At 40.4% G+C, this 21578-nt stretch overlaps 2 protein-coding genes across 16 annotated transcripts in view; both read left to right on the forward strand.

Moving 5' to 3' along the window:
• ablim2 (actin binding LIM protein family, member 2) overlaps positions 1-12764 on the forward strand; it is a 93850-nt gene extending 81086 nt beyond the window's left edge. For all 15 annotated transcript variants that reach the window (XM_035625847.2, XM_035625842.2, XM_035625849.2 and 12 more), the window contains 6 exons: positions 86-194; positions 286-344; positions 2156-2216; positions 4163-4170; positions 4288-4368; positions 10739-12764. In XM_035625847.2, coding sequence (XP_035481740.1) covers positions 86-194; positions 286-344; positions 2156-2216; positions 4163-4170; positions 4288-4368; positions 10739-10852 — 432 coding nt within the window. In that variant the 3' untranslated portion in view covers positions 10853-12764. The remainder of the gene's footprint in view (positions 1-85; positions 195-285; positions 345-2155; positions 2217-4162; positions 4171-4287; positions 4369-10738) is intronic.
• A 4482-nt stretch (positions 12765-17246) lies between these two features.
• The window catches only part of afap1 (actin filament associated protein 1), a 108837-nt gene continuing 104505 nt past the window's right edge, over positions 17247-21578 (forward strand). Inside the window, exon 1 of the mRNA XM_047330497.1 lies at positions 17247-17337. Coding sequence (XP_047186453.1) covers positions 17313-17337 — 25 coding nt within the window. The 5' untranslated portion in view covers positions 17247-17312. The remainder of the gene's footprint in view (positions 17338-21578) is intronic.

A 21578-nucleotide genomic window follows, 5' to 3' on the forward strand; every position in this document is an offset into this window, starting at 1 on the left:
ACTAATTCACTAACTCATACTTTGCCACCATCCATCACTTCTTTTCCATCTTTCTCTCTCTCTGGATTTCCTTCACTCTCTGTAGAGGACCAGTTGGATGATTTTGAAGAGTGAGATTGATGGACATATGGGTCCAGAAGACCTGGACCCCTGCAAGTCCACTTGCAGTCTGCCCACTGACACCTCCCAGCCAAGTGAGTAGTCAGTCACAAGCTCAGCAAGCAATATGCATTAAGCCAAATGGATCCTGAGCAGTCCAAAAAGAGATATGTTTTATCACTGCAGATTTCCCCTACAATAAGTCTGCATCTTTACCCGGATATGGAAGGAACGGCATCTACAAGGTGAGCTGAGAAATTGGTGTGGATGCAACACAGCACCCCCCAGTGGGGGCTAGCTGTGTCACAGTAATCAGATAGGCCTCCCATCTTCATGAGTTTAGCTCAAGGTTGGTATCAAATCATCACCACCACATTACCACTTACTCTCTGCTATCAACACTGGAAACCTCAGAGTGGCATTTAAAAGTTTTTCTCCTTTTTGGAAATAAACCTCCCCCCGAGCCTTTCTCTCACAGCTTTGGTATCAGATTACACAGAGGTCAGTCAGTGCAATTCACTCCACACAGGCAGGGAACAGGGTTTATTATGAGGACGTTGGGGATATTTAGTCTATCATACCCTGATGTAATATCGCTGCTCTCCCTCTGTGATTGTTGATGGATCGTGGACAGGCAGACAAAACAGACCAGAGGAGGAAATGAAAGCTCAGGAGCCGCGGCGGATTCATAGCCCTGAGTATACTTCGCTATTTTTGACTTGCTGATAATACTGCTTAGTGTTGTTGACATGGTGGATTTAGTGTTGGAAGTAGATTGTTTTGCTTTCAAATGTGTATCTATAGTTTGGAATACTTTCCTTATATTACGCTGAAAAGAAGTTTGATAAGATAAGACTTTATTAATCCCCCACTGGGGAATTTTACTTGTTACAGCAGCAGGCATCAGGGAAAGAGGTAGGTAATTAAATATATCAAAACATTTACAATAAAAATAGAAGAGAACTATACAAAATACTGTAAAAAGTTATGTACACTTCATGTAAAGTGTGCAAGTAATTGCTTTGTGAAAGGAGGCTAAATGTGAAGTGGTTTTGGATTGGATAAAATATGACTAATAAGTATGTATGTTAAACATAAATAATACATATGTATATATATTTATATACACATATATCTTAGCTAAATGCTTAAATCAACATGCCATTGTCAGAGAATTTCTAATATGGGGAGAACTTCTACTCTCACTCTTCTACTCTGTGTATGGGGGGGGTCGTTAGGTAGTTCAGAATGAATGGGGGGCTCTGCTATAAGAGTACTCAAAGTTACATTGTCATCATGCCAATATTTCATAGGTAAAATTTAACAACATTATCATCTTAGTTTGTTGTGTAAGCATGCTAAGATTTGTTAATTACGATTAGACGCAAAGACAGTTGATGCTTATGGACATTTTGTTTGTTAAGTTGGTATTTGGTTGTTAAGCAGAATTGACAAAATAGAATAAAAATTCTAGCTAATTTCTCCTTTTTATCCATAAGCACGTCTTCCGTCACAATTTGGCTTGTTTTACGTAAAAATATCCACTGTCGGAAATGGACTACGCTAATGTTTGTTTAACAAATACTCTGTCTGTACTGTGGCTTCTAATCTACAGTTAGCAGTGCAAGTGCAAATCAAAGACCAGCCCACACACTCACACATTTTAAGACTAAAGGATAAATTGTGATTTCAGTTGGACTCTGTGATTTAAGGTAAAAAACGGTCGACAATAACTCTTTCAAAGTTGTTTTTTTTTTAATAGTCACCTTCGAGTAGCTCTATTAGTGATAAACAAAGGTTTTCTGACGTGATTGCGTCTCTTTTTCCTCATCTGCCTTTTAATCTAAAAGTGATGTCAGCTCACTATCATCGGTGCATCACACTCACTTCCTAATGGTCACCATAAAAGAATGTGAGCAAATCAAGGGCAAACGCAACATCTAAAAGGTTTTCAGATCAACCCTAGACCATTTGATGAAGACCAGCAATGTTCCGGGCATCATCTGAAAAATAACTGTGGGTCTGATTGTGTGTGTGTGTGTGTGTGTTTCTGCAGGCTCCTGAAATGGTGGAGGATGAAGTTGACCCAGACTCCCAGAGCTGGGGAGGCATGAGAGGTGAGAGTGAAAGTTAACTTTAAGCTGTTTATCTTCAGCACTTCTTTGGTTCTGGCTAATGTTACGTAGTTCTCAAGCTTTTTTTGAGTGCTACACTGTTGATAGATGCGTCAGCTAAATGCCTGAAATACATACATACAGGGCAGTCAGCAGATATCTGAATGATTACACTCTCTTTTTGGGGTTATTCACAGTCATATTGGGTTAACAGTATAGGCCTCATAGCCTTTTTTTATTTGACAATTTAGTGATGTTAAACATACACACAAGGCAAACGGCTCAATGTGAGTCACCCAACCCTTAACCAAAAGATAATATGCTTCACTGCTGACGACTGATGTCCAAAAATCCCAATACCAGCAGGAAGTGCTGCTTCCTTAAACTGGCAAGACATCACCAAGATACCAAGGTGCCTTCTGGCTTCAGACAGTTACTGACTGAAAAGGGCTACATACAGTTTTCTCTAAATGTGGGGCATAGAACTTAGAAAAACTTAAAATTAACTGGAATAAACTCATCATACTTAAGACATCCCTGTAGCCCTGTCCAGTCAGTGACTGTCTGAAGCCAGAAGACACCTTGGTATCTTTGTGCTGTCCTGCCAGTAAACAGGGATACACACAACTGTTGGTTGGACGAAACAAGCAATTTTCAAACATCATTTGGGCACATGGAAATTCCATTGTGCCCAAATGAATATTAATATGAATATTAATGAAATTCTAAGTCTTAATTAAGAAACCATAATAAAGTAGGTTGCAGTCCAATTGTTAACAACCGTGAAATAAAGTTTGAATTTTACAATTTAAACTCACAATTTAAACTAAAGTCAGATTGTGAAAGTTGTAAAGTTGGGGAACCTTTCTGGGAGTATGTTTTTAACTAAATACCCATTTCAATTCAATTCAATTTTATTTGTATAGCGCCAAATCACAACATACATTGTCTCAAGGCACTTTACATAGTGACTGTGGAGAGACTGTAACTGTGGAGGTGACTGTGGAGAGAAAAAACTCCCTTTTTATTTCATGCCAGTTTGACATTCAGACCACATCATGGCACAGAGATTGCACTTATATACAGTAAATAGAGAAAACATCAGTTCTGTTTTGCAGGTCCTGACCATAAAATATGGTATACAGTTCTCAGTTGGTCACAGGCGATGCTGTTGCGATTGATGATCACCACCTTGACCCATGGAGTTCCTCAGGGTTTGATTCTAGGTCCTCTACTGTGTTATTTGATTTGTTTTCCCTCTGGGCCCAATCATACAAGAAAATAGCTGTTCATCATTGCGACTGAACATCCAAACCAAGACACAAGCACTGTAGTTACTGAGGTAATTCAAAATGTGCTCAGGACTCGAAAATGAACAGATTGAATACTGTTGAATACACCTCTGTCTATGCAGAAAATCAACAGGATTTCTGAAGCCCTGGACTATGAATAACCTCACAAGAACCCCAACCTCGAAACTCTATTGCTGCAGAGAGTCAATAGCATCATGAAATCTTAATCTATGGAATAAAATCTACAGCTCTAGTTCCAGATCAGTGACTGGAGGTGACAGGGTAGATAGGTGATGTCATTTTTCCAGCTGCAGAATTATTGCTGTGTGTTTACAAGTGTGGGTTTGTACAGTGCTGGCTGTATCTTAAGCGAAGAGAGAGTTGTGTGTGTGTGTGGGTGGGTGGGTGTGTGTGTGGGTGTTTGTGTGTGTGTGTGTGTGTGTGTGTGTTTGTGTGTGTGTCAGAGAGCTTTTGACGCCTTTGAAACCCAATAATACTGAGAGGATTTGGGTCCAGGCTCAGGCTCTATTATAGTAGTTTTCATAATAAGTCTACAATTTAAATAAAAACGAATTGTTCCATTAATTCTCTTTCTCTCTCTTTCTCTCTCTATCTCTCTCTTTCCCTCTCCCCCTCCCTCTCTGTGTTCCCTGTTAGAGTACAAGGTAAGAGTTTGTTAATACTATACAAATATACTTTAATATTCTTGGCAACTTGCTTTGCCACATTGGATTAAAATCGTATTCCCCAATAAATCTCAATGCTTACTTTGTGTGTGCCAGGTCTACCCTTATGAAATGTTGGCAGTGACGCATAGAGTGAAAGTGAAGCTTCCCAGAGACGTAGATCGCACCAGACTGGAGGTGAGCTCTTATCTTCCTCTCCCTGCTCGGTCCTTCCCCCTCTTTTAACCACAGCTCATTAAAAGGCCTCGGAGTATGTGACACTGGCCGTAAAAATTCAACATTATGCAGTTAAGCCATAGGGGATAAAAGCATCAGCCAAAGCTTAAAGAAGTGCCATCTCCTATTTTTTTTTAAGGCGGATAAATGATTGCAAGTTTGTGGCTTTTGTTTAAAATATACATTCACCATGTATGGCCAAAAGTATATAGACAGGAGATGATTTTGTGGTCTCTTGCTCTGTGGGGTGTTTTCATCAGATCCTCTTACAAGCTCTGTCAAACTATTCTCCAAATTTTCCAAAACGAACAATCTGAAAATCGGGCCCACTTCACGCAGTGACTAGCCAGCTGTTTGGAGGTGTGAAACAACCACATACCATATTTTTCATGTGAACAAACGAAGGTTTGAGGGGATTTGAGTTTGAATTTTACAATTTACACTCACAATTTAAACTACAGTCAGATTGTGAAAGTTGTAAAGTTGGAGAAACCTTTCTGGGAGTATGGTTTTCACTAAATACCCATTTCAATTCAATTCAATTTTATTTATATAGCGCCAAATCATAACATACATTGTCTCAAGGCACTTTACATAGTGAGGTAATTTTTACAATATTACAGGGAAACCCAACAAATCCCACTTCATGCAGTGACTGGCCAGCTGTTTGGAGGTGTGAAACCATCCATGATTTGAAGTTTACAACCACTTACCATATTTTTCATGTGAACAAACAAAAGATTAAGGAGTCTAATACCATTATCCCCATTTGTATGATTCAATGTGTTCAATCTGCTGTCCATTTATTTATGCTTTACTCCTATAGTCATGTTTAATTTTTTGATAGTTAATGATAAATAATTAACCATAGTTGGTGCAGAGTTATCCTTATCTTTACTGACTTTCAATTCCGGTATGTTTGTGGGGAGAATATTGACTATGAACAAAAACATAGATTCGACTTTTTGAACTGCTAAAAATGCAAACAATGTGTTGTAGAAAGTGTCTCTTCCAGCCCCTAGTAGCCTACACTTTTAAGATCAGGCTTAATATGACCCTAGGAACCTCCATCAAGATAGGAGCCTGTACGTTGGTACCAAGTGGCAACCCATCTTGACATCCCCCATTGGTTTGTCAGCCTCCGCTATGAAGAATCAAGTTTCGCAATTTGATCAGCGCCATTTTGGTTCTTGTGCAACTGGACGTAGAATTGGGGGCGTGTCTGACTGACAGCTCTTCAACTGCATGCCCAACTCCACCTGCAACCATGCACCGATTGCACGGACTTATGCTTTATCGTCTATTTTACTCTAAATGAGACCACAATTTACAAAATGAACATCATGCAGAAGAAGACTTGAAACTACTGATGGAGACCATAAACTCTGCAGGAAAATGTTTACTGATGTTTCAAAAAACGTGAGAAGTAGGGTAGTATTTTCTTCTAGACTTCTATAGAAACATACTTATCTTTGCATCCAATGGAGTCACCCTCTGCTGGTCATTCCTGAGAATTCCAGGCTTCAGGAAATTCCTCATTGGCCTAATTTTCCAGAGGAAATGGTGACTAAGTGCATTTTTATATACAGGCTATGGTTGGCACTAAAGCCTTTAGTTCCAATGAAAGGTGGACTCATGGCTTTTTGTCAACACTTTGTGTTTGGTCCATAAAAAAACTGAAATCCCTGTAACCAGGTCCAAATATATATATATATATATATATTTATATATATATATATATAGATCACTAGATCACTTCGCTCTGTAAATGCAGGATTACTTGTGGTTCCCAGAGTCTGTAAAAGTAGAATGGGAGGCAGAGCCTTCAGCCACCAGGCTCCTCTCCTCTGGAACCAGCTCCCAGTTTGTGTCAGGGATGCAGATACCCTGTCTACATTTAAAGTTAAACTTAAAACCTTCCTTTTTGATAAAGCTTATAGTTAGAACTGCTCAGGTGTTTAATAAACCATTTCTTTATTATGCTGTTATAGGCCTAGACTGCTGGGGGAACTTATATCATGAGCATCTTTCTCCCTCTCCTGTTCTCTCCTTCTCCCTCTTTCTCTCCCTTTATATCTCTCTCCTTCTCCCACCTTTTCAATCTCTCTCTCTCTCTCTCTCTCTCTCTCTGCCCCCATGTATCTACATTACATGTCACTAACTCTGTTTTCTCTCTCCCCTAGTAGATCTGACCCCAGATCTGCAGGATCCAAACCCGTCATTATTATTATTACTATCATTATTATTAATAACATCATTGTATTTATAAGTATCAGTTTCACTAATTATAAGTATCAGTCTGGTAGAAATTAAAGCAACTGTTATACTACCCCCCCATCCCCCGATATGTTTACAGTACATGTCACTAACCCTGTTTGTGTTTTCTATCTCTCCTAGTGTATCTCTGACCCCAGAGCTGTAGGACCCAAACCCGTCATTATTATTATTGCTATTATTAATATTAATATTAATATCATCACTAATAATGACAACAACATAATTGTATTTTTTAATTATAAGTATCAGTCTGGTAGAGATTACAGCGGCGGTTGTACAACTGTCCTCTCTCTCTCTTCTCTCCTACTGTCTCTCCTCCCACCCTCTTTCTGCCCACCTCTCCTCTCTTCCTCCTCTCTCTCCTCACCCCAACCGGTCGAGACAGATGACCGCCCACAACAGAGTCTGGTTCTGTCAGAGATTTCTTCCTGTTAAAAGGGAGTTTTTTCTCTCCACCGTCGCCAAGTGCTTTGCTCATTGTGGGATTTGTTGGGTTTTCCCTGTAATATTGTAATATTGACCTCACTATTAATGCCCATGGATTTGGAATTAGGTGTTTAGCAGTCACATACCAGTGTCCACATACCTTTGGTCACATGGTTTAGTTTGCTTGAAAAGAACCCTTTTTGAAGTTGAAGCTGTGAAATGCAAAATAAATCCTGTAAATTGTGGGGGTTTTATTGAGGAATTTGAGTATAATTGGTTGTAGTCTTGGCCTGGGTCATGGCAAGTTTAGCCCACAAGAATGTCCTACAATAAAAAATTAAGCATAATTGGACTTAATGTCCCGTAATAACTGATTTCCTGCAATTATTATTCTTATACCACCCATTTACAGATTCAGAACTTTCATTAACTTTGTGCTGTTGACAACAGGAAATGTTTTAGGCACAGAAGTAACCTATTAAGAAATAAACTTGAATTGTGGTCCTTCTGCACTCAGTAGAGGTTTCATGAACCCTTTTTTCCAAAAACACCGCCTTTAAGATATTTAAACCTTCAGTAACCCAAACAAGAGAACTCCCTGTGAGCCTTTGGCTTAATTGGGAATATTCTCCCAAGAGGAGTCGAACTGTCGTAATAGTGATGTATTACTGACTCAAGATACCTGCCTGTGGTTGGGAACTCTAGACTGGAGTCGCACTTTCATCCTTGTGAGTGCGTCAGAGAAAAAATCCACCAACCTCTCTGTTACCCACCACTTTTCCTGACCCCTGACTCCAAAGTGCCGCTGGTTTACCCAAACTAATCAGCAGCCAGGGCCATATCAAAACTCAAACTCCGAGCCAAGGTGGACACACTGCCCCATGAGGTAATACAAACAAATATGATAGTTTTGACCTGGGACTGTGGGTGAGAGGAGTTTGAACTAAACTATCATCCAGCAAGCTTTTATTCGCTGAGGATGAAATGAGGAGATTGATAGCAATCTAATCTGAATGTACAGAGCTGAAGTCAGGACGTGGTTAACCTAACTTAGCATAAAGACTAGAAAACTTTTTTGCAACTATTTTAATTAGTTCTTCTTTTTTTTGGTGGGGGGGGGCTGTTAGTTCATGGTGAAAATCAAAATACTTGTTTATAGTCTGAATGAAAGCATGCAATATTAGTTCTGCAGATTGCATCCTGGGGGGAGAAACTATGGCCACGGATCCAAAAGTATAACCAGGTCTCTGCAGCTGAAACTCCAAGGTTCATTCTACAAAAGGGAAATGGTGATGATGTTGTTCTATGAGCTTGTTTAATGTACAGAATGTTTGCCATTGATGACTGAATTCCCAATAATCACTTAGGGGATTGAAGTGCTACTGTTAAAGTCCAGTCTTTGGATATGAATTCCTGCATGTTGCACATCTGGTATGTCACAGAGAAAACACCCGATGGGACATCACTCATTGGTGTGTCGAAAACGTGTCACATTGGTGAGAGGTTGAAGTTGAAGTTCAAGCAGCCTGAGAGTTGATCGACCCTCTGACCCCCTGAAGTATGGTGCAGAAGTTATAGAGGTAGAAAGTAAGGCATTCTGATAAAAATGATCGATTTGGCGAGTAACATGTTTTGAGAACAAGCTCTCCCTGATAATAGAGATTGCATTCTCCGATTGCATTTATAATGATTCAAGTTTATGTCCTGTCAGCATGAAAGGTGAGAAATTAAAAGGATCTCGATGGTTTTGGTTCAGTGTGAGAAAACCTACCCCCTCCCTTTGTTTGCTGGTATAGCAACCAGGTGACTGGTTGTCACACACAGCAACCGCATGCCTCTGGTTTACTTTTACCCTCATCACAGAAACGCACAACTGTTGAGTGCAGTGGAGCCAAAGCTTAACAATGAAGCAGCGTATGTTTTTTTTGTCCTGGGTCTAAATCAATACCACGCATGTTTTTGTTCCATGCTATGTTTCTGACGTTTACAGCGGAGCTGGTGAGTGTGAGAGCCAAAGCTGTTGTTTGGATAGCAGCTCAGTCTGGATGAACTTCTGAGGCACAGAATTGAATTTGTTGTGTAAAACCTCAATACAGGGGGCAATGAAACGCTTGCTTATGCGGTGAACACATATAACTTTTAGAACTTGATTGTGAATCTGAATGTCTCATATCTGATTCCAGTGTGAGAGAATGAAGCTGCTACTGATTAGCCATACAGCAGAGAAAACTGAGCGAAGGCCAAGCGAGCCCGGGGGCACAAATCATTTTGTTGGTTCAGGTCAAGGGTTTAACTAATTGAGCCAAAGAACAACGTGTGTTTATGACTCGGGAGAACATGTGGTTCAGCAGCATGAAGCCCAGTGAAAATTCAGCAGGACAGAGAGGAGCTAGCATCAGGGCTACGTATGCATTAAGCTGCTAGTAAATTAGGTACACTAAAACTAACGCAGTAAACAGTCCTGGAGTAAATCCTCCATTTAATGAACGTTCTAATGTTCCGTTTTTGTTGACACGGCGAGTATGTCCATTATTTTGTCAACCCCATTTAAATCAGCGAGGCTTAGCTTAACACCTCTCAATATCAGGGCTCCAGACAAAAAATATATATGTCCAGGAGCCATTGGCTCCTTAGGCCAAAATATTTAGGAGCCAAATAAAAATTTCAGGAGCCAAAATATATCAATATCAGAACAGTGTTAAATGTCTCCCTTACCTTTTCTTTCCCATCTGTACTGTCTGCCTTTGTCTGCCCTGACCCATAGTGTGCACAATGTATTCTTTGCAGTATGTGCCATGTCCAATATGCTTTAATCTTGTTACCATAAATACATAAATGTCCAAAAACTAAAATGAGCACTTGAAGCCTATTTGACAAATGTTTATGTCTGTTGATTCTTGCACTTGTGGTGTAATATCTTCATGGTTGAATGCACTTATTGTAAGTCGCTTTGGACAAAAGCTTCTGCTAAATGAATGTAATGTTATAATTTTGTTTATGCATTCCTTTTTATGGTCAACGTTATCCAACTATGTGGTTAGCTACATTTAACTTATAAATTAATTAATTAATTAATAATAAAGCTCTGTCAAACAAAATGACATCGAAATAGCCTAAATAAAACACATATGATACCACTTCAAAGTTGTAAAATGAAACGTAATTTGAAACTGTCCTCCTGGTGTTGCACAATAGCGACGGGAGACAAACACGGCGGCGGAGAATCCAACGTAAGAGTGGCTGCTGTCTGTGCTGCTGGATGATCTGGAGTTTTTATCCCGGTGAAGTTTAACTTCATGTGGCGGTGTCTTTGCCTTGTGTTTTCCGTTTGCTGCGGTTTCTTGACCGCTTCCTTCTCCTCCTCTGACACCAGCACTCCGGCTGTCTTCCTCTGAGTTCAGGCTGTAACGTTACAGACCGACCGTAATGTATTTGAAAACGAAACCATCTCGGAAGCTTGTGGTGGAACAACACCTTACTAAGATGCTCTATGTTGGTTTTGACTTCAATTTGCCACCAATCTGTGGGTTGTTTTAAAGCCCTTTGTAAGGTGTCAATGTTCTCTATGTATTCTACCTGCATCTAGTACTAAGTTTGTATTATTTTTGACTGTGTTTCACTTCTCCAGAAACACCTATCTCCTGAGGACTTCCAGCAGGTTTTCGGCATGACCCTTGAGCAGTTCGACCGCCTGGCACTCTGGAAGAAGAACGACCTGAAGAAGAGGGCACGCCTTTTTTAGACAGACAAAAAAAAAAACACCACGCATCTCAGCAACCAACCGTCCCGTCTGGAAAGGAAGCAGAAAAGAAAAACCCATTTGAAATATCAATATATGCACCGCCATGATACCCCTACTTTCCACGTGTAAAACACCATGCCATCTGCCTGTAACGCCACGAAAGGAGCTCTGTGTGGGAACATTCTCACCTTGAGGCAGCGTCTATAGCTTTTTGTATGCGATGTGGTCTGAATGTTTTACTGATAACCTCACGGTGGAGGACGAGGAGCTGCGTTTGCATGGCCTGTGTTGATCCTCCTTGCCTCCCATGTGGTTTCTGCATCCCCGCCGACTCCCACCCTCCACCACCCATCCTGACGCTCTCATACACCTTGGCAAAAATGACAGCTTTTTCTAATTCTTGCGTAGATCGTCCCCCAGGTTTCTGTGGTTCTGACTGTTTTATGTCCGCCTTCTTCTGACTCTGTCAGTCTTGACTTATCTCTAAGTTTTTCCCTCCGCAGTGTGCTTGTTTTCACTTGGTGAGATTTGATCATCTTGTCTGTGTACACACATCATCTGTTTGCTGCTCTGCCTTTTTTTCGCTCACTGCCTCGCCATCATTTTACGTTGTGGTCCCGGCACTGACTGGCTATCAGGCAAGTTCATTTTACACCTTCAAGACAGTAAAGAGAGTGACAGACTTGTAAACATTCACTGTTCAAGCATGCCAATGCCAAAGGCAAGACTAAGAAACAACTTCAGCTTCTCTCTTTATCTTCATCTTATCATCGGGCTTCGTTTTCATTTTCCCTTCATGTTCTGTCAGAGAAGAGTGCAAAAACCTTGTCGGGTAGTTTTAATGTGTGCCCTGATTGCAGGATGCAGGCCCATATCTTAATTAAGCCTCTTGTAAATCAGCGAGTATAGCGACAGCCAGCGCTGGAAGGGGGCCACAACATGGCAGTAAATCACAGATAGAAAGGGGATAAAAAAAAAAAAATTTAAAAATGGAGGAGAAAACATACAGTGCAGAAAGTTTCAGGGTATATAAAGGTGTCAAACATTGCCACAGTGGCATGAACTCGCATAGAAAAAAGATTATTTTTATAAGCTATTTTTGACTTCTGGAAGGGATCATTACACCGGTCATGAAACACAGCTGAGATGATTTTGTTAAAAGGAAGGGGGAAAAGAGGACATGCCGACTTTGTTAAGCTTCACTGACCTGCAGCAGCACTTACACTGAACAAATGAGGTCTTGCTTGATTCAAAACTCAATAATATAACTGTGTTATATCTCCTCAGATAGAGAGCTAACTCTTTATATGTTTGTCATTTTAAAGCATTGTTGCATCCAGTAAATGCTACACATGTAGAAGCTGAAGTCTGTCAGCTTTGCTTGATTTATCTGGACCATAAATGGATCGGCTCGCCAACTAACATACTGTAAATTGTATGTGAACATGTACTGGACATATACCAGATATATTTGTCTGTATACAATCCATGGTGTATAACTCTTCAAGGCATGCATGAGAAAGGGGGAAAAAAATGGGAGTTTGTCCGCTGACCTCACATTAGAAATGTGTGAAAAATCATCAATGTGGTTTGAGTGATTGATTATTTTCTGGTTAAATGACATCAGATGCCTGGGTCAGCTGCTTACGTTAGCTTGTGTTATATGTATTTATTTAATTGCAATGTTCAGGAAGGAATTTTATTTTTTAAATTTTGAGGGTGTAGTGTCGAATGAGTAGCATCACCAAGCAGAACGCTTCTGAAGAGCAACACATCAGATTTTGAGTTTAATTTTAAGAGTGTCATATCACTTTTGTTTGCTCCTGTAAGTAACACACTAACTTGTTGTCATAAAGCATCCTGTCCTCTTTCTAATATTCATCTGCTATTAAAGTGCTTTATCCAAAATTCAGAGTCAGTATGGAGTTGAGTGCTTGTGTTTGTTTAATATATATATAAATTTATATATACACAGGGATGTTTTTCGGGGACACTACCTTCATCTTTGTCAAAATGTCCCAGTAATGAAAGATGATCACCAATCTGAGGCTGGAAAAAGTTTCTGTAGAAACATTAAGATGTAACTTTATATGAGCTTGTCTACTAAAATTCCATTCACATATGATTACTTTATAACAACAAATATGTTTGGAAAAGTAGTGTCATGTTGCCCAAATTACGTTTTTGATAATAGTTACATAGTAATGAAGGTTTTCATCCCCCTCCAACATATAATGTGGGTGATATAGTGATCAGTATGTCTGTCCATCCGTCTGTAAGGATTCTGTTTCCACAGCAGAACTTTAAATTTTTTCATGAAATTTCACAGTAACACTGGGTTTGTTGAAATTAGATATATTTTTTGTATTTCCATGGCAACGAGCTTTATCCAAACAAGAGTACACTCTCAACTCTGAACTTTCCACCAATAAGAAACAGAAAGACTCCATACAGCGCTCTGTTACCACATTTGACATTTTGTGACAACCAATAACAAGCCTCCAATGAATGGACAGCGAAGGCGACTGGGCTCCCAAATTAAAATGTAACCTAGCAGCTCCATTCAGTGTGAAAAGAGACAAAACGACTGCTTTTGCATTTTCAAAGAAAAATCTTATATTGTTCATCTGGAAAAATAAAAAGTTCCTCATTCTTGCAGTATCGCTTCAGCAACGTGAGAAGCAAAGCTCTGTCTTGTGAGAGGCCTTGGACAAGGTGCTGTAGTCTTGATGTAACTGCCCTACACAGGTTTCTGAGACCTAAAATAATCGCGGTCTGTCTCAGCACGAGTTCTCAAGTGATGGCATGATTATGTGCTAAGTATATGTTCTGAGTAAGGGCACCCAATCAAAGTTCTTCAAACTTAAAGATGCCGGAACAGTCTAAAAGATTTGAACTTTTATTTCTGGAATCTTTAAGTTTGAAAAAATGCTTAACTTTGTGAGCAAAAGCGCTGAACTTTTACTTACACAAGTACAAGGTTGAGCCATTTGACAAATACAGGCTCTGTCCGACACACAATGTGAATAGTTTCAAACGTGTTTAAATATGTCAGCGTAACGTCTCCAACACCACTGTGGAGTTTAATACTGCACGTTAAGACTTGTTTTGGGAACGCTTAGTCAGTACATAGGGGAAGCCCAACAAGACATAATTACGATTTCACAGTTCCCTCGAGCTTCTGCAAGTAACACATTCGGCCCTGTCCTATCGGTCACATTGGCTTTCGAATAGTAAACAGACGGCTGGGCCCAGCCTCAGGCTCAGTCTGCAAGGGGCTGATCAGCGACGCCCTCAGTCAGAGTTGAGGGTGCTGGGTCCATTTGATGAAGTCACATTAAGTGACAATGAATTTGAATGTCCAACATCATTTTACACCTGCTTTAGAATGTTTTACACGACAAGAGGCAGGGAACAACCATGTTTATTCTCCTTAAGAAGTCAAATCTAACTCGTGTTGTTTTTCTTTTTGTTTTTTTTTACTTTTTGGCCTTGCTGTTACAGCCCCTCACCAGTAGGGGGTTGCTGAATGCCCCAAAGCAACCCTTCTTCCAGTCCTTGGGTACAGATTAGTAAAAACTTCAAAAGAATGATGCTTCATTCTCACTTGCTTCATCACCAGTTGGGCGATGTCATCCCAAAAGTCCTGGGGTGTATTCCAGGAAGCAGGTTTTTCTTAAACTCTGAGTATTTTAACCCTGAAAAGAGGGAAATGGGTTTTCCATTCCAGAAAGCGAGTGAACTTAAACTGTAGGTCAGCTCCCATGGTAACTGACTCTGGGTACCTCACCTGCTTGCTGGCAGGTTTTCTTGAAAAAAAAGCAGAGTTTCTCAATAACTCCTCCCTTTTCCTGATCTAGCTGTCAAAAAATTTCAGCTGCAGCCAGATTATTTTTGTGCCTCTGGGATTGCACCTAAATTAGAAATAATTAAATAACATTGCATGTTTTTCAGACATGACAACAAGAATCAAACCCTGGCCGCCCTTGCAACGGACAGCAGCTATAACCACTCCAACGTCATCTTGCACCAGGATTTGCAGAGAAAATATCTAAATGTTTTAAATCAATTTATTATTTCTTACATGTTGACTCGGGCAGTAATTTACTCCCACACCAATTGTATCTTCTTGTCAGTTTCAGCTGTTTTGCTCCGCTTACTCAGAATGAGCTTATTTTCTCCTTAAGCACAAAGTAGTATCTCCAACTCTAACGCTGTGAAGTAGGAGGACCTTGTTCTGCCTCGGTTGCCATGGTAACTCGTAGTATCGGAGCTCCTTTGATGATGGCCTTTTAAAGCCAGTGGGCAAACGCGTAACTCAGTGTTAAAATAACCAGAGTTTACCTAACTAACTCAGAACTGCTTTTCTGGAACCCAAATCTCAGAGTTTCCCATCTCAGAGTGGATCAAGTCAGAGTTAAGGTTTAAGTTCAGAGTTTTTTAAACCTGCTTCCTGGAATAAACCCCTGACCTCTGACCCAGAGAACACAACAATGAAGGCCTTCACTCAGTGCTCTGTGGTGGAAGATTCCAGTTCAGAAAAAATATTTATTTACTTTTTCTTTTTTCTTAGCCAGCAAAGATAGAGTGAAATCCCTCCATTGGGAAAATAGGCCGTCATGGAAACAGTGCATGAGAAAATACATGTTTATTTCACCTTAGAAGGATCAATGTCCCCTGACACACAATCAGTTAAAATAAATTGTAGTCTTTTCTTTGGATTTATAATTCATCTTGAAAACATATTAATCTCTGTAATTACTTGGCATTTATTATCAATTACTGAGAGCAAATCACAGTGTGTAAGATAATGAAAGCTGATGTATGTTTGTTTGTTACTGCTGCATTTCTTTGTCTGACTTGTTTCCTTGTTGGCTTTATTGCAAATTTGCAAAATAAATATATGGTGTCCATCTTGTAATCAATGTTACGTAATTCTTATGTGATATATTGTGGTTAAACAAGGCTGAAATAAACTCCCTTATTGGATTATTATTAAAATAATAATCACAAAATGAACTGAGAGCACAGTAGTCTGCCAAAAGCTTCCTTTATCTCTTACAGTGCATCTGTTCTTTCATCACGCTCTCTTATCAAATCAATTTATTTCCGTTTTGTCATATCCTCCTGTCTAATCCTTTAACATGAGAAAACCCCACATATTGAATGTTTTGTCTTATTAAATCAAACTTGGATGTACTGTGTGCCGAAAAGCAGACACGGACTGCTTCAGTGAAGGAACTTTATTTAAAGACTGATGAAAAACTGTGCTTACAGACGTTGGGACATGTGGACAGGCACACACACAGGTGTGAGCACACAGGTAGGCAGAAGCCCCAAAGGTAAACACACTGAGGGTGGATTCTGAAAGTCCTTCCTATCGCCTTTCCTAACCTCTGTCCAAGGGAATGCAGGAACAGGACCCAAAAGCAGAGTGCGGTAAAAACTATTTTTAATTAAAGAAAACAAAAACAGACTTACAGTCTTTCAGGTAGAAGCAAACACAATCCAAACACATCCATCCCTAATTATCATGGACGAAGCCCCGCCTTTCTCTGCCTCTGATTGGCTTAGGCTGTTATAATCGTCTTCGATGTATGCTGGTGGGGAAAAAAACATTGGCATTTATCCAGCCCCATGTTGGTCCACCTAAACCTGCATCCTGACGGTACTAGGTCTCAATCACACAGTACCCACGCCCTAGTGCATACTGTGCTTTATTGGCTATTTTTTTTTTATAAATGGCACCATAATTTACTAAATGAACATCTTGCAGTTTTAAAGAAGACTTGAAACTAGATATACGTTTCTCATTGACTTCTATAGAAACATACTTATTTTTGCAACCAGTAGAGTCGCCCTCTGTTGGTCATTTGAGAGAATATAAGTTTTAGGCACGTCTGCATTGGCTTCATTTTCCGCATTAGTGACTACTTCCATTTACAGACTATGGTTGGCTGACCTGTCCTGGGTGTACCCCGCCTCTTGCCCAACGTCAGAAGGGATTGGCTCCAGCCCCCCCTGACGACCCTCAAAGAACAAAGGATGGATATATGATGGACGATTTTTTATCGACTTTATTAATGACATTTCAACTTTCTCCTCTAGTTATTTCCCCCTAATGTCTGTCGGCCCCTAACACAGTTTCCACTTCTCCGCAATATTACAGAGGACAATGTTAAAATTTATTTAACTTTATTTGAACTTATTTAAGTTTTAATCCAGGACTTGAGACCCTCTTCCGCCACAGGGGAAGAGGAACAGCAGCCTGAGACCTGCTGCCCGATGACACTCTCCCCTGGGTCCTAGTGAAATAACAGAACCCGCCTCCTGTGACCGCGCCTACGATTGGCCGCCACTGCTGTCAGTCGGTGGAGGGGGCGGGGTGTGCGCGGGCTCCACCATGCGCCTCCGCCCTGCCTCTTTTGTCACCGGCGCGAGAGGAGCGTCAATGTAGAACATGGAACCGGAGAGGAGCGATAAAGGTAGGGCTTAGTCCACATCCATTCATTCACAAGTCGGCGGCTGCTCGCCGGCTGTGGGGCTTGGAGCTGTGCCGAGGTTTGCTCGGTGTCCTCCGTGAATGGGTTCATCTTGAGGGATGAGGGAGGATGTGAGGGATGCGGTTCATTTTTATGACCCCCCCCCCCCAAAAAAAATATTAGAGAAAACACTCAAGCTACTCACTAAGTGTTGACGTCCTTAGAAATCCGTCTGTGAGCATAGTAATTTGTTGTTTATAGTCAACTTTATGTACTTGGGATTTTTATTAGTCTAATTAACAGCACCTTCATAATGATATTAAAGGTTGTGTAGCATCGTCGTTCTGCTTCTTATTTTAGTTCTTTAGTTGTATTTTTCTGCTGCCATTGTGACATTTTCAACCTATTCCAATGTGCTACTGTAATATTTAAATTGAACCTTTAACTTCAATTACCTTAACCTTCCTAGTTCTTTTCATTTTATTTATTTTTAAATATGTAAAGGATTTTATATATGCAGGGCTCATATTATGATTGTATGCGTTGTATTATTGTGGTGTATTGGAGAATAAGGAGTAGTCAGTGTAAGATGCTGGAGCTTCAGTGTTGTGAATGGGACTGCAAAGAGTACAAAGGACCATGTGGTGGAGGAGGAGGAGGAGAAGGACGAGGAGGAGGGGTTTGATTAATTGGCAGGCTGAGACTATGGGATGCCCCGGGCTGGAGGCTGCAGGCTGCAGGCTGCTCCCAGCATCAGCAGCCCTGCATGACCAGGGAGGAGGTGGGGGAGAGCCTGGGGAGACCAGCTGGATCTCTGTCAGTGCTGTGACCTCCACACAAGAGCGCCCAAGGACTTCATTGGTCGGTTAAGACAGTTTTGTTTCACAGATGATTATTTTATTAGAGTGCATTTTAACACCCGGAAATACATCATCATCAAAAGTGATACAGTATGTTTGGCTGACACAGATTTCCACTACAGAATTTCCAAACAAATAAACACATTTACCCTGAGCTAGGCACCAGCACCAACGTATTCATTTTTTTTCCACACAGTACTGAGAAACCTATTTTATTACGAGACCATCTAAGCTAAAGCAGCTGTACGAAAACTACCTTTGCCAAGGCTAACGCCCTTTCTTGCCTTGTTAAGAAAGGGAGGAAAAAAAACCTGGATCCGCCTGCTTATCTGGATCTGCTCCAACAGTTAATGGGTTCATCCGTCTGTCATTCACACAATTTCATGGAAGTCAGTTGAGTTCTCTAGTGCGTAATCCTGTTAACTGACAAACAGACAAAAAACATTTATGAAATCCAAGGAGCTAATATTAAAGTGGCAACCCACCGTGACATCACCCATTGGTTTGTGAACTGCTGTTTTGAAGCTGCGAGTTTAGAATTTTGACCAGCGCCATCTTGTTTTGTTTTTTTGCTACCAGACGTAGGAGTGGGGGGTGGGTCTGACTGAGAGCTCGTCCACTCTACGCCCACCCACACCATGCCCCGATTGGATGGTACCAGCTGTCAATTATGCTGCATTCACGCTCCAATATATACGGTGCTTTATTGTCTTTTTGACTCTAAATGGGATCATAATTAACAAAAGGAACCATAAACTCCTCAGTAAAATGTTTACTGACGTTATAGATCAAGTGAGAAGAAGAGTCATTTTCTCTTAGACTCCAATAGAAACTGACTTATTTTTGCAACCAGTGAGTTGATGGCCATTCCAGAGAATACAGGGTTCAGGCACATCCGCAATGGCTTCATTTTCATTCATTTTCTGGACCCGGTGACTACGTCCATTTTTGTATAGTGTATGTATTAAACCTTAAACATTATAAACATATTACTAGGGACACAAACCAAGATGACTGAAATGCAATAGTCCAACACTTGCAAAATGTTAAACCAGGGACTATCTTAACAAAAGAGCGAAGGCCTTAGACAACAAGGCCACATGTTGACGGCATCTAAAGGATCATTCATGCTCAAATTGAGATACTGTACAGTGTAGTCAATAGCTCAAGTGAGACGACCCCAGAACACGAGGAAGAAATTTCAACAAGGGCAGAACGTTTTCAGAGACTTTGCGAGATGGTACGAGACTACAAACATCTATGTTTGCCCAGGCACAGAGACAGGCAGTTGGTGCAGAACAGCTGGGAGGAGATTGGACAGTGGCGAAAGAAAAGTGGAAGTGCGCTTGAGCACCCATTTGATTCTGTGCTGACCTCTAGTAGACACATTGCTTTACATGTGGACAGTGATGATTACATCGTCTGAAACGGACAAATCTCTTTTCCAACGAAATGTAACGTAAATCCGTCCTTTCACTTTCCCAGCACACACAGAGTTTGAATATCAAATCCACTTCATGCAGTATATTTAATATGGGGTGCAGGAGTGTCAATGTGGGTCCGATTCACTCTCTGGAGCTCTTGTTGTATTCCTCACACACTCACAACAACAAAAACAGTGTTACAGACATATGTTGGACAGCACCAACAATGCATTGACATTGTATAAACCAACCCTGCATGTCTCAGGCAAGACATTAGTGAGGACGGATATGTTTTGGGGAAATGTCCCCACTTCTCTTTCCTCAGCTGACCTGGCTCTGCCCTGACTCTGAGTTCCAAGAACTCTTTATTCTTTTAGAGCCCATTGTCTATTTATTTTTAATCTTTTGTAGCACAAGTGTCTGAGTGTTGGCCTGAGTCGCTGTATTTCCCCATTGGGTAGGAAGACCAGGCCAATTTACCGCAGTGAGTAGTTATCTGACAATGGACAATACTCAGTGTATACATCCTTTCGGTTTGTAGAAGGTCTAAATTTGAATCTCATGAAAAAAATGGAAGTTCAGATGCATAAGCCTTTCATAGCATGTAGAAATAGCGATAGTATTACAATATTATTGATTTATTGTGCTTTTCCCTCAGGCATAAACCTTATGAAAGTAGCCTCACATTAAAATTAACTTGACCTTTTTAAAAAGGATTTATTTCACTTGACAAGATATGATTCTTTATGAGAATTATAAAATTTTCAAATACATAAAATTAGATTAGAATCGTATTATTAGTAGGAGCAATTTACCTCAGTTACAAACTTTTTGATCTTATTCAACGGACCAAGGAGGTTATGTTTTCAATGTTGTTTGTTTGTTTGTCTGTTTGTCAGCAGGATTACTCAAATGACTGAACTGACCCAAGGGAGATCATAAAATTTTGGTGCAGATCCGGATGACCAGGCGGATCCTGGAATATTTTGTTTTCACTTTCTTTAACATGCCGAGAAACAGTAGGGCGTCGGCCTTGGGGGAGGTATGCACTCCCCCCCAGCGCACCTCTTGTTGTTGTTGCTGCTGTGTTTGATCAGAGTGGGTTTTATTATATGTTATATTAATCTTTTGTTCATTGCTCTGTGGAGATGCAGGACATGTACCTTTCAAATGTATACACATATATATATGTATACATATATATATGTATATATATATATATATATATGCAAAATCATGACTGTAATGGTGAATAACCGTAATGTGTTTATAGGATCCAGTGGTACATCCCTCATCACAGTATGAAAGTGAAACACTTCATATCTATTTATTAATTCTAATTCATACACTTTGGCGTTGACAATAACATGAGCCCTGAGTCTCCCGAGCGGCTGGCTCCATTATCCAAACCCAATCAATACTGTTTGTCCCGCTGATGACATCATCACTACTGGACAGCTGGGTCCTGCCTGTTTGTGTGGGGTGTGGATGTGCGTGTGAGTGTGTGTGTTAGGGATGAAACGGTTACTGGTTTTGTGTTGAACCACAATAAAATTCCTGTTAAAGATTTTTTTTTAATATTCAGATTCAGATTATTATTTAAACAATTTGAAATACTCAGAGTGAAGCATCAAATCAAGTTAACAACAGCCCCCAGATGCAGGTGCAGCGTGTTGCCTGGGCTTGTTTTGTCAGTGAGAAAATGGCGAGGGGGCAGTGGAGGGGTTTTCAAGCATTATAAGATGACATGCCATGCCAATTTTCACCCTAGTGCTTTATGTCCACGTACCTGAGTTGTAGTTTTGGATTTTGTATGTTTTTTCGCTTGACAGACTGGAGGTCTGTTTTTGTTTCCATTGTATTAAATCCCTTTTCCCCCATACCTGCATTTTGGGTCCTGCTTACACCAAACCTTAACTAAATGATCCAACCACCATGGACCCGGCAGGTACCTTTTGCA

The sequence above is a fragment of the Scophthalmus maximus genome, chromosome 2 (genome assembly GCF_022379125.1).
Source record: "Scophthalmus maximus strain ysfricsl-2021 chromosome 2, ASM2237912v1, whole genome shotgun sequence".
NCBI lineage: Eukaryota > Metazoa > Chordata > Actinopteri > Pleuronectiformes > Scophthalmidae > Scophthalmus > Scophthalmus maximus.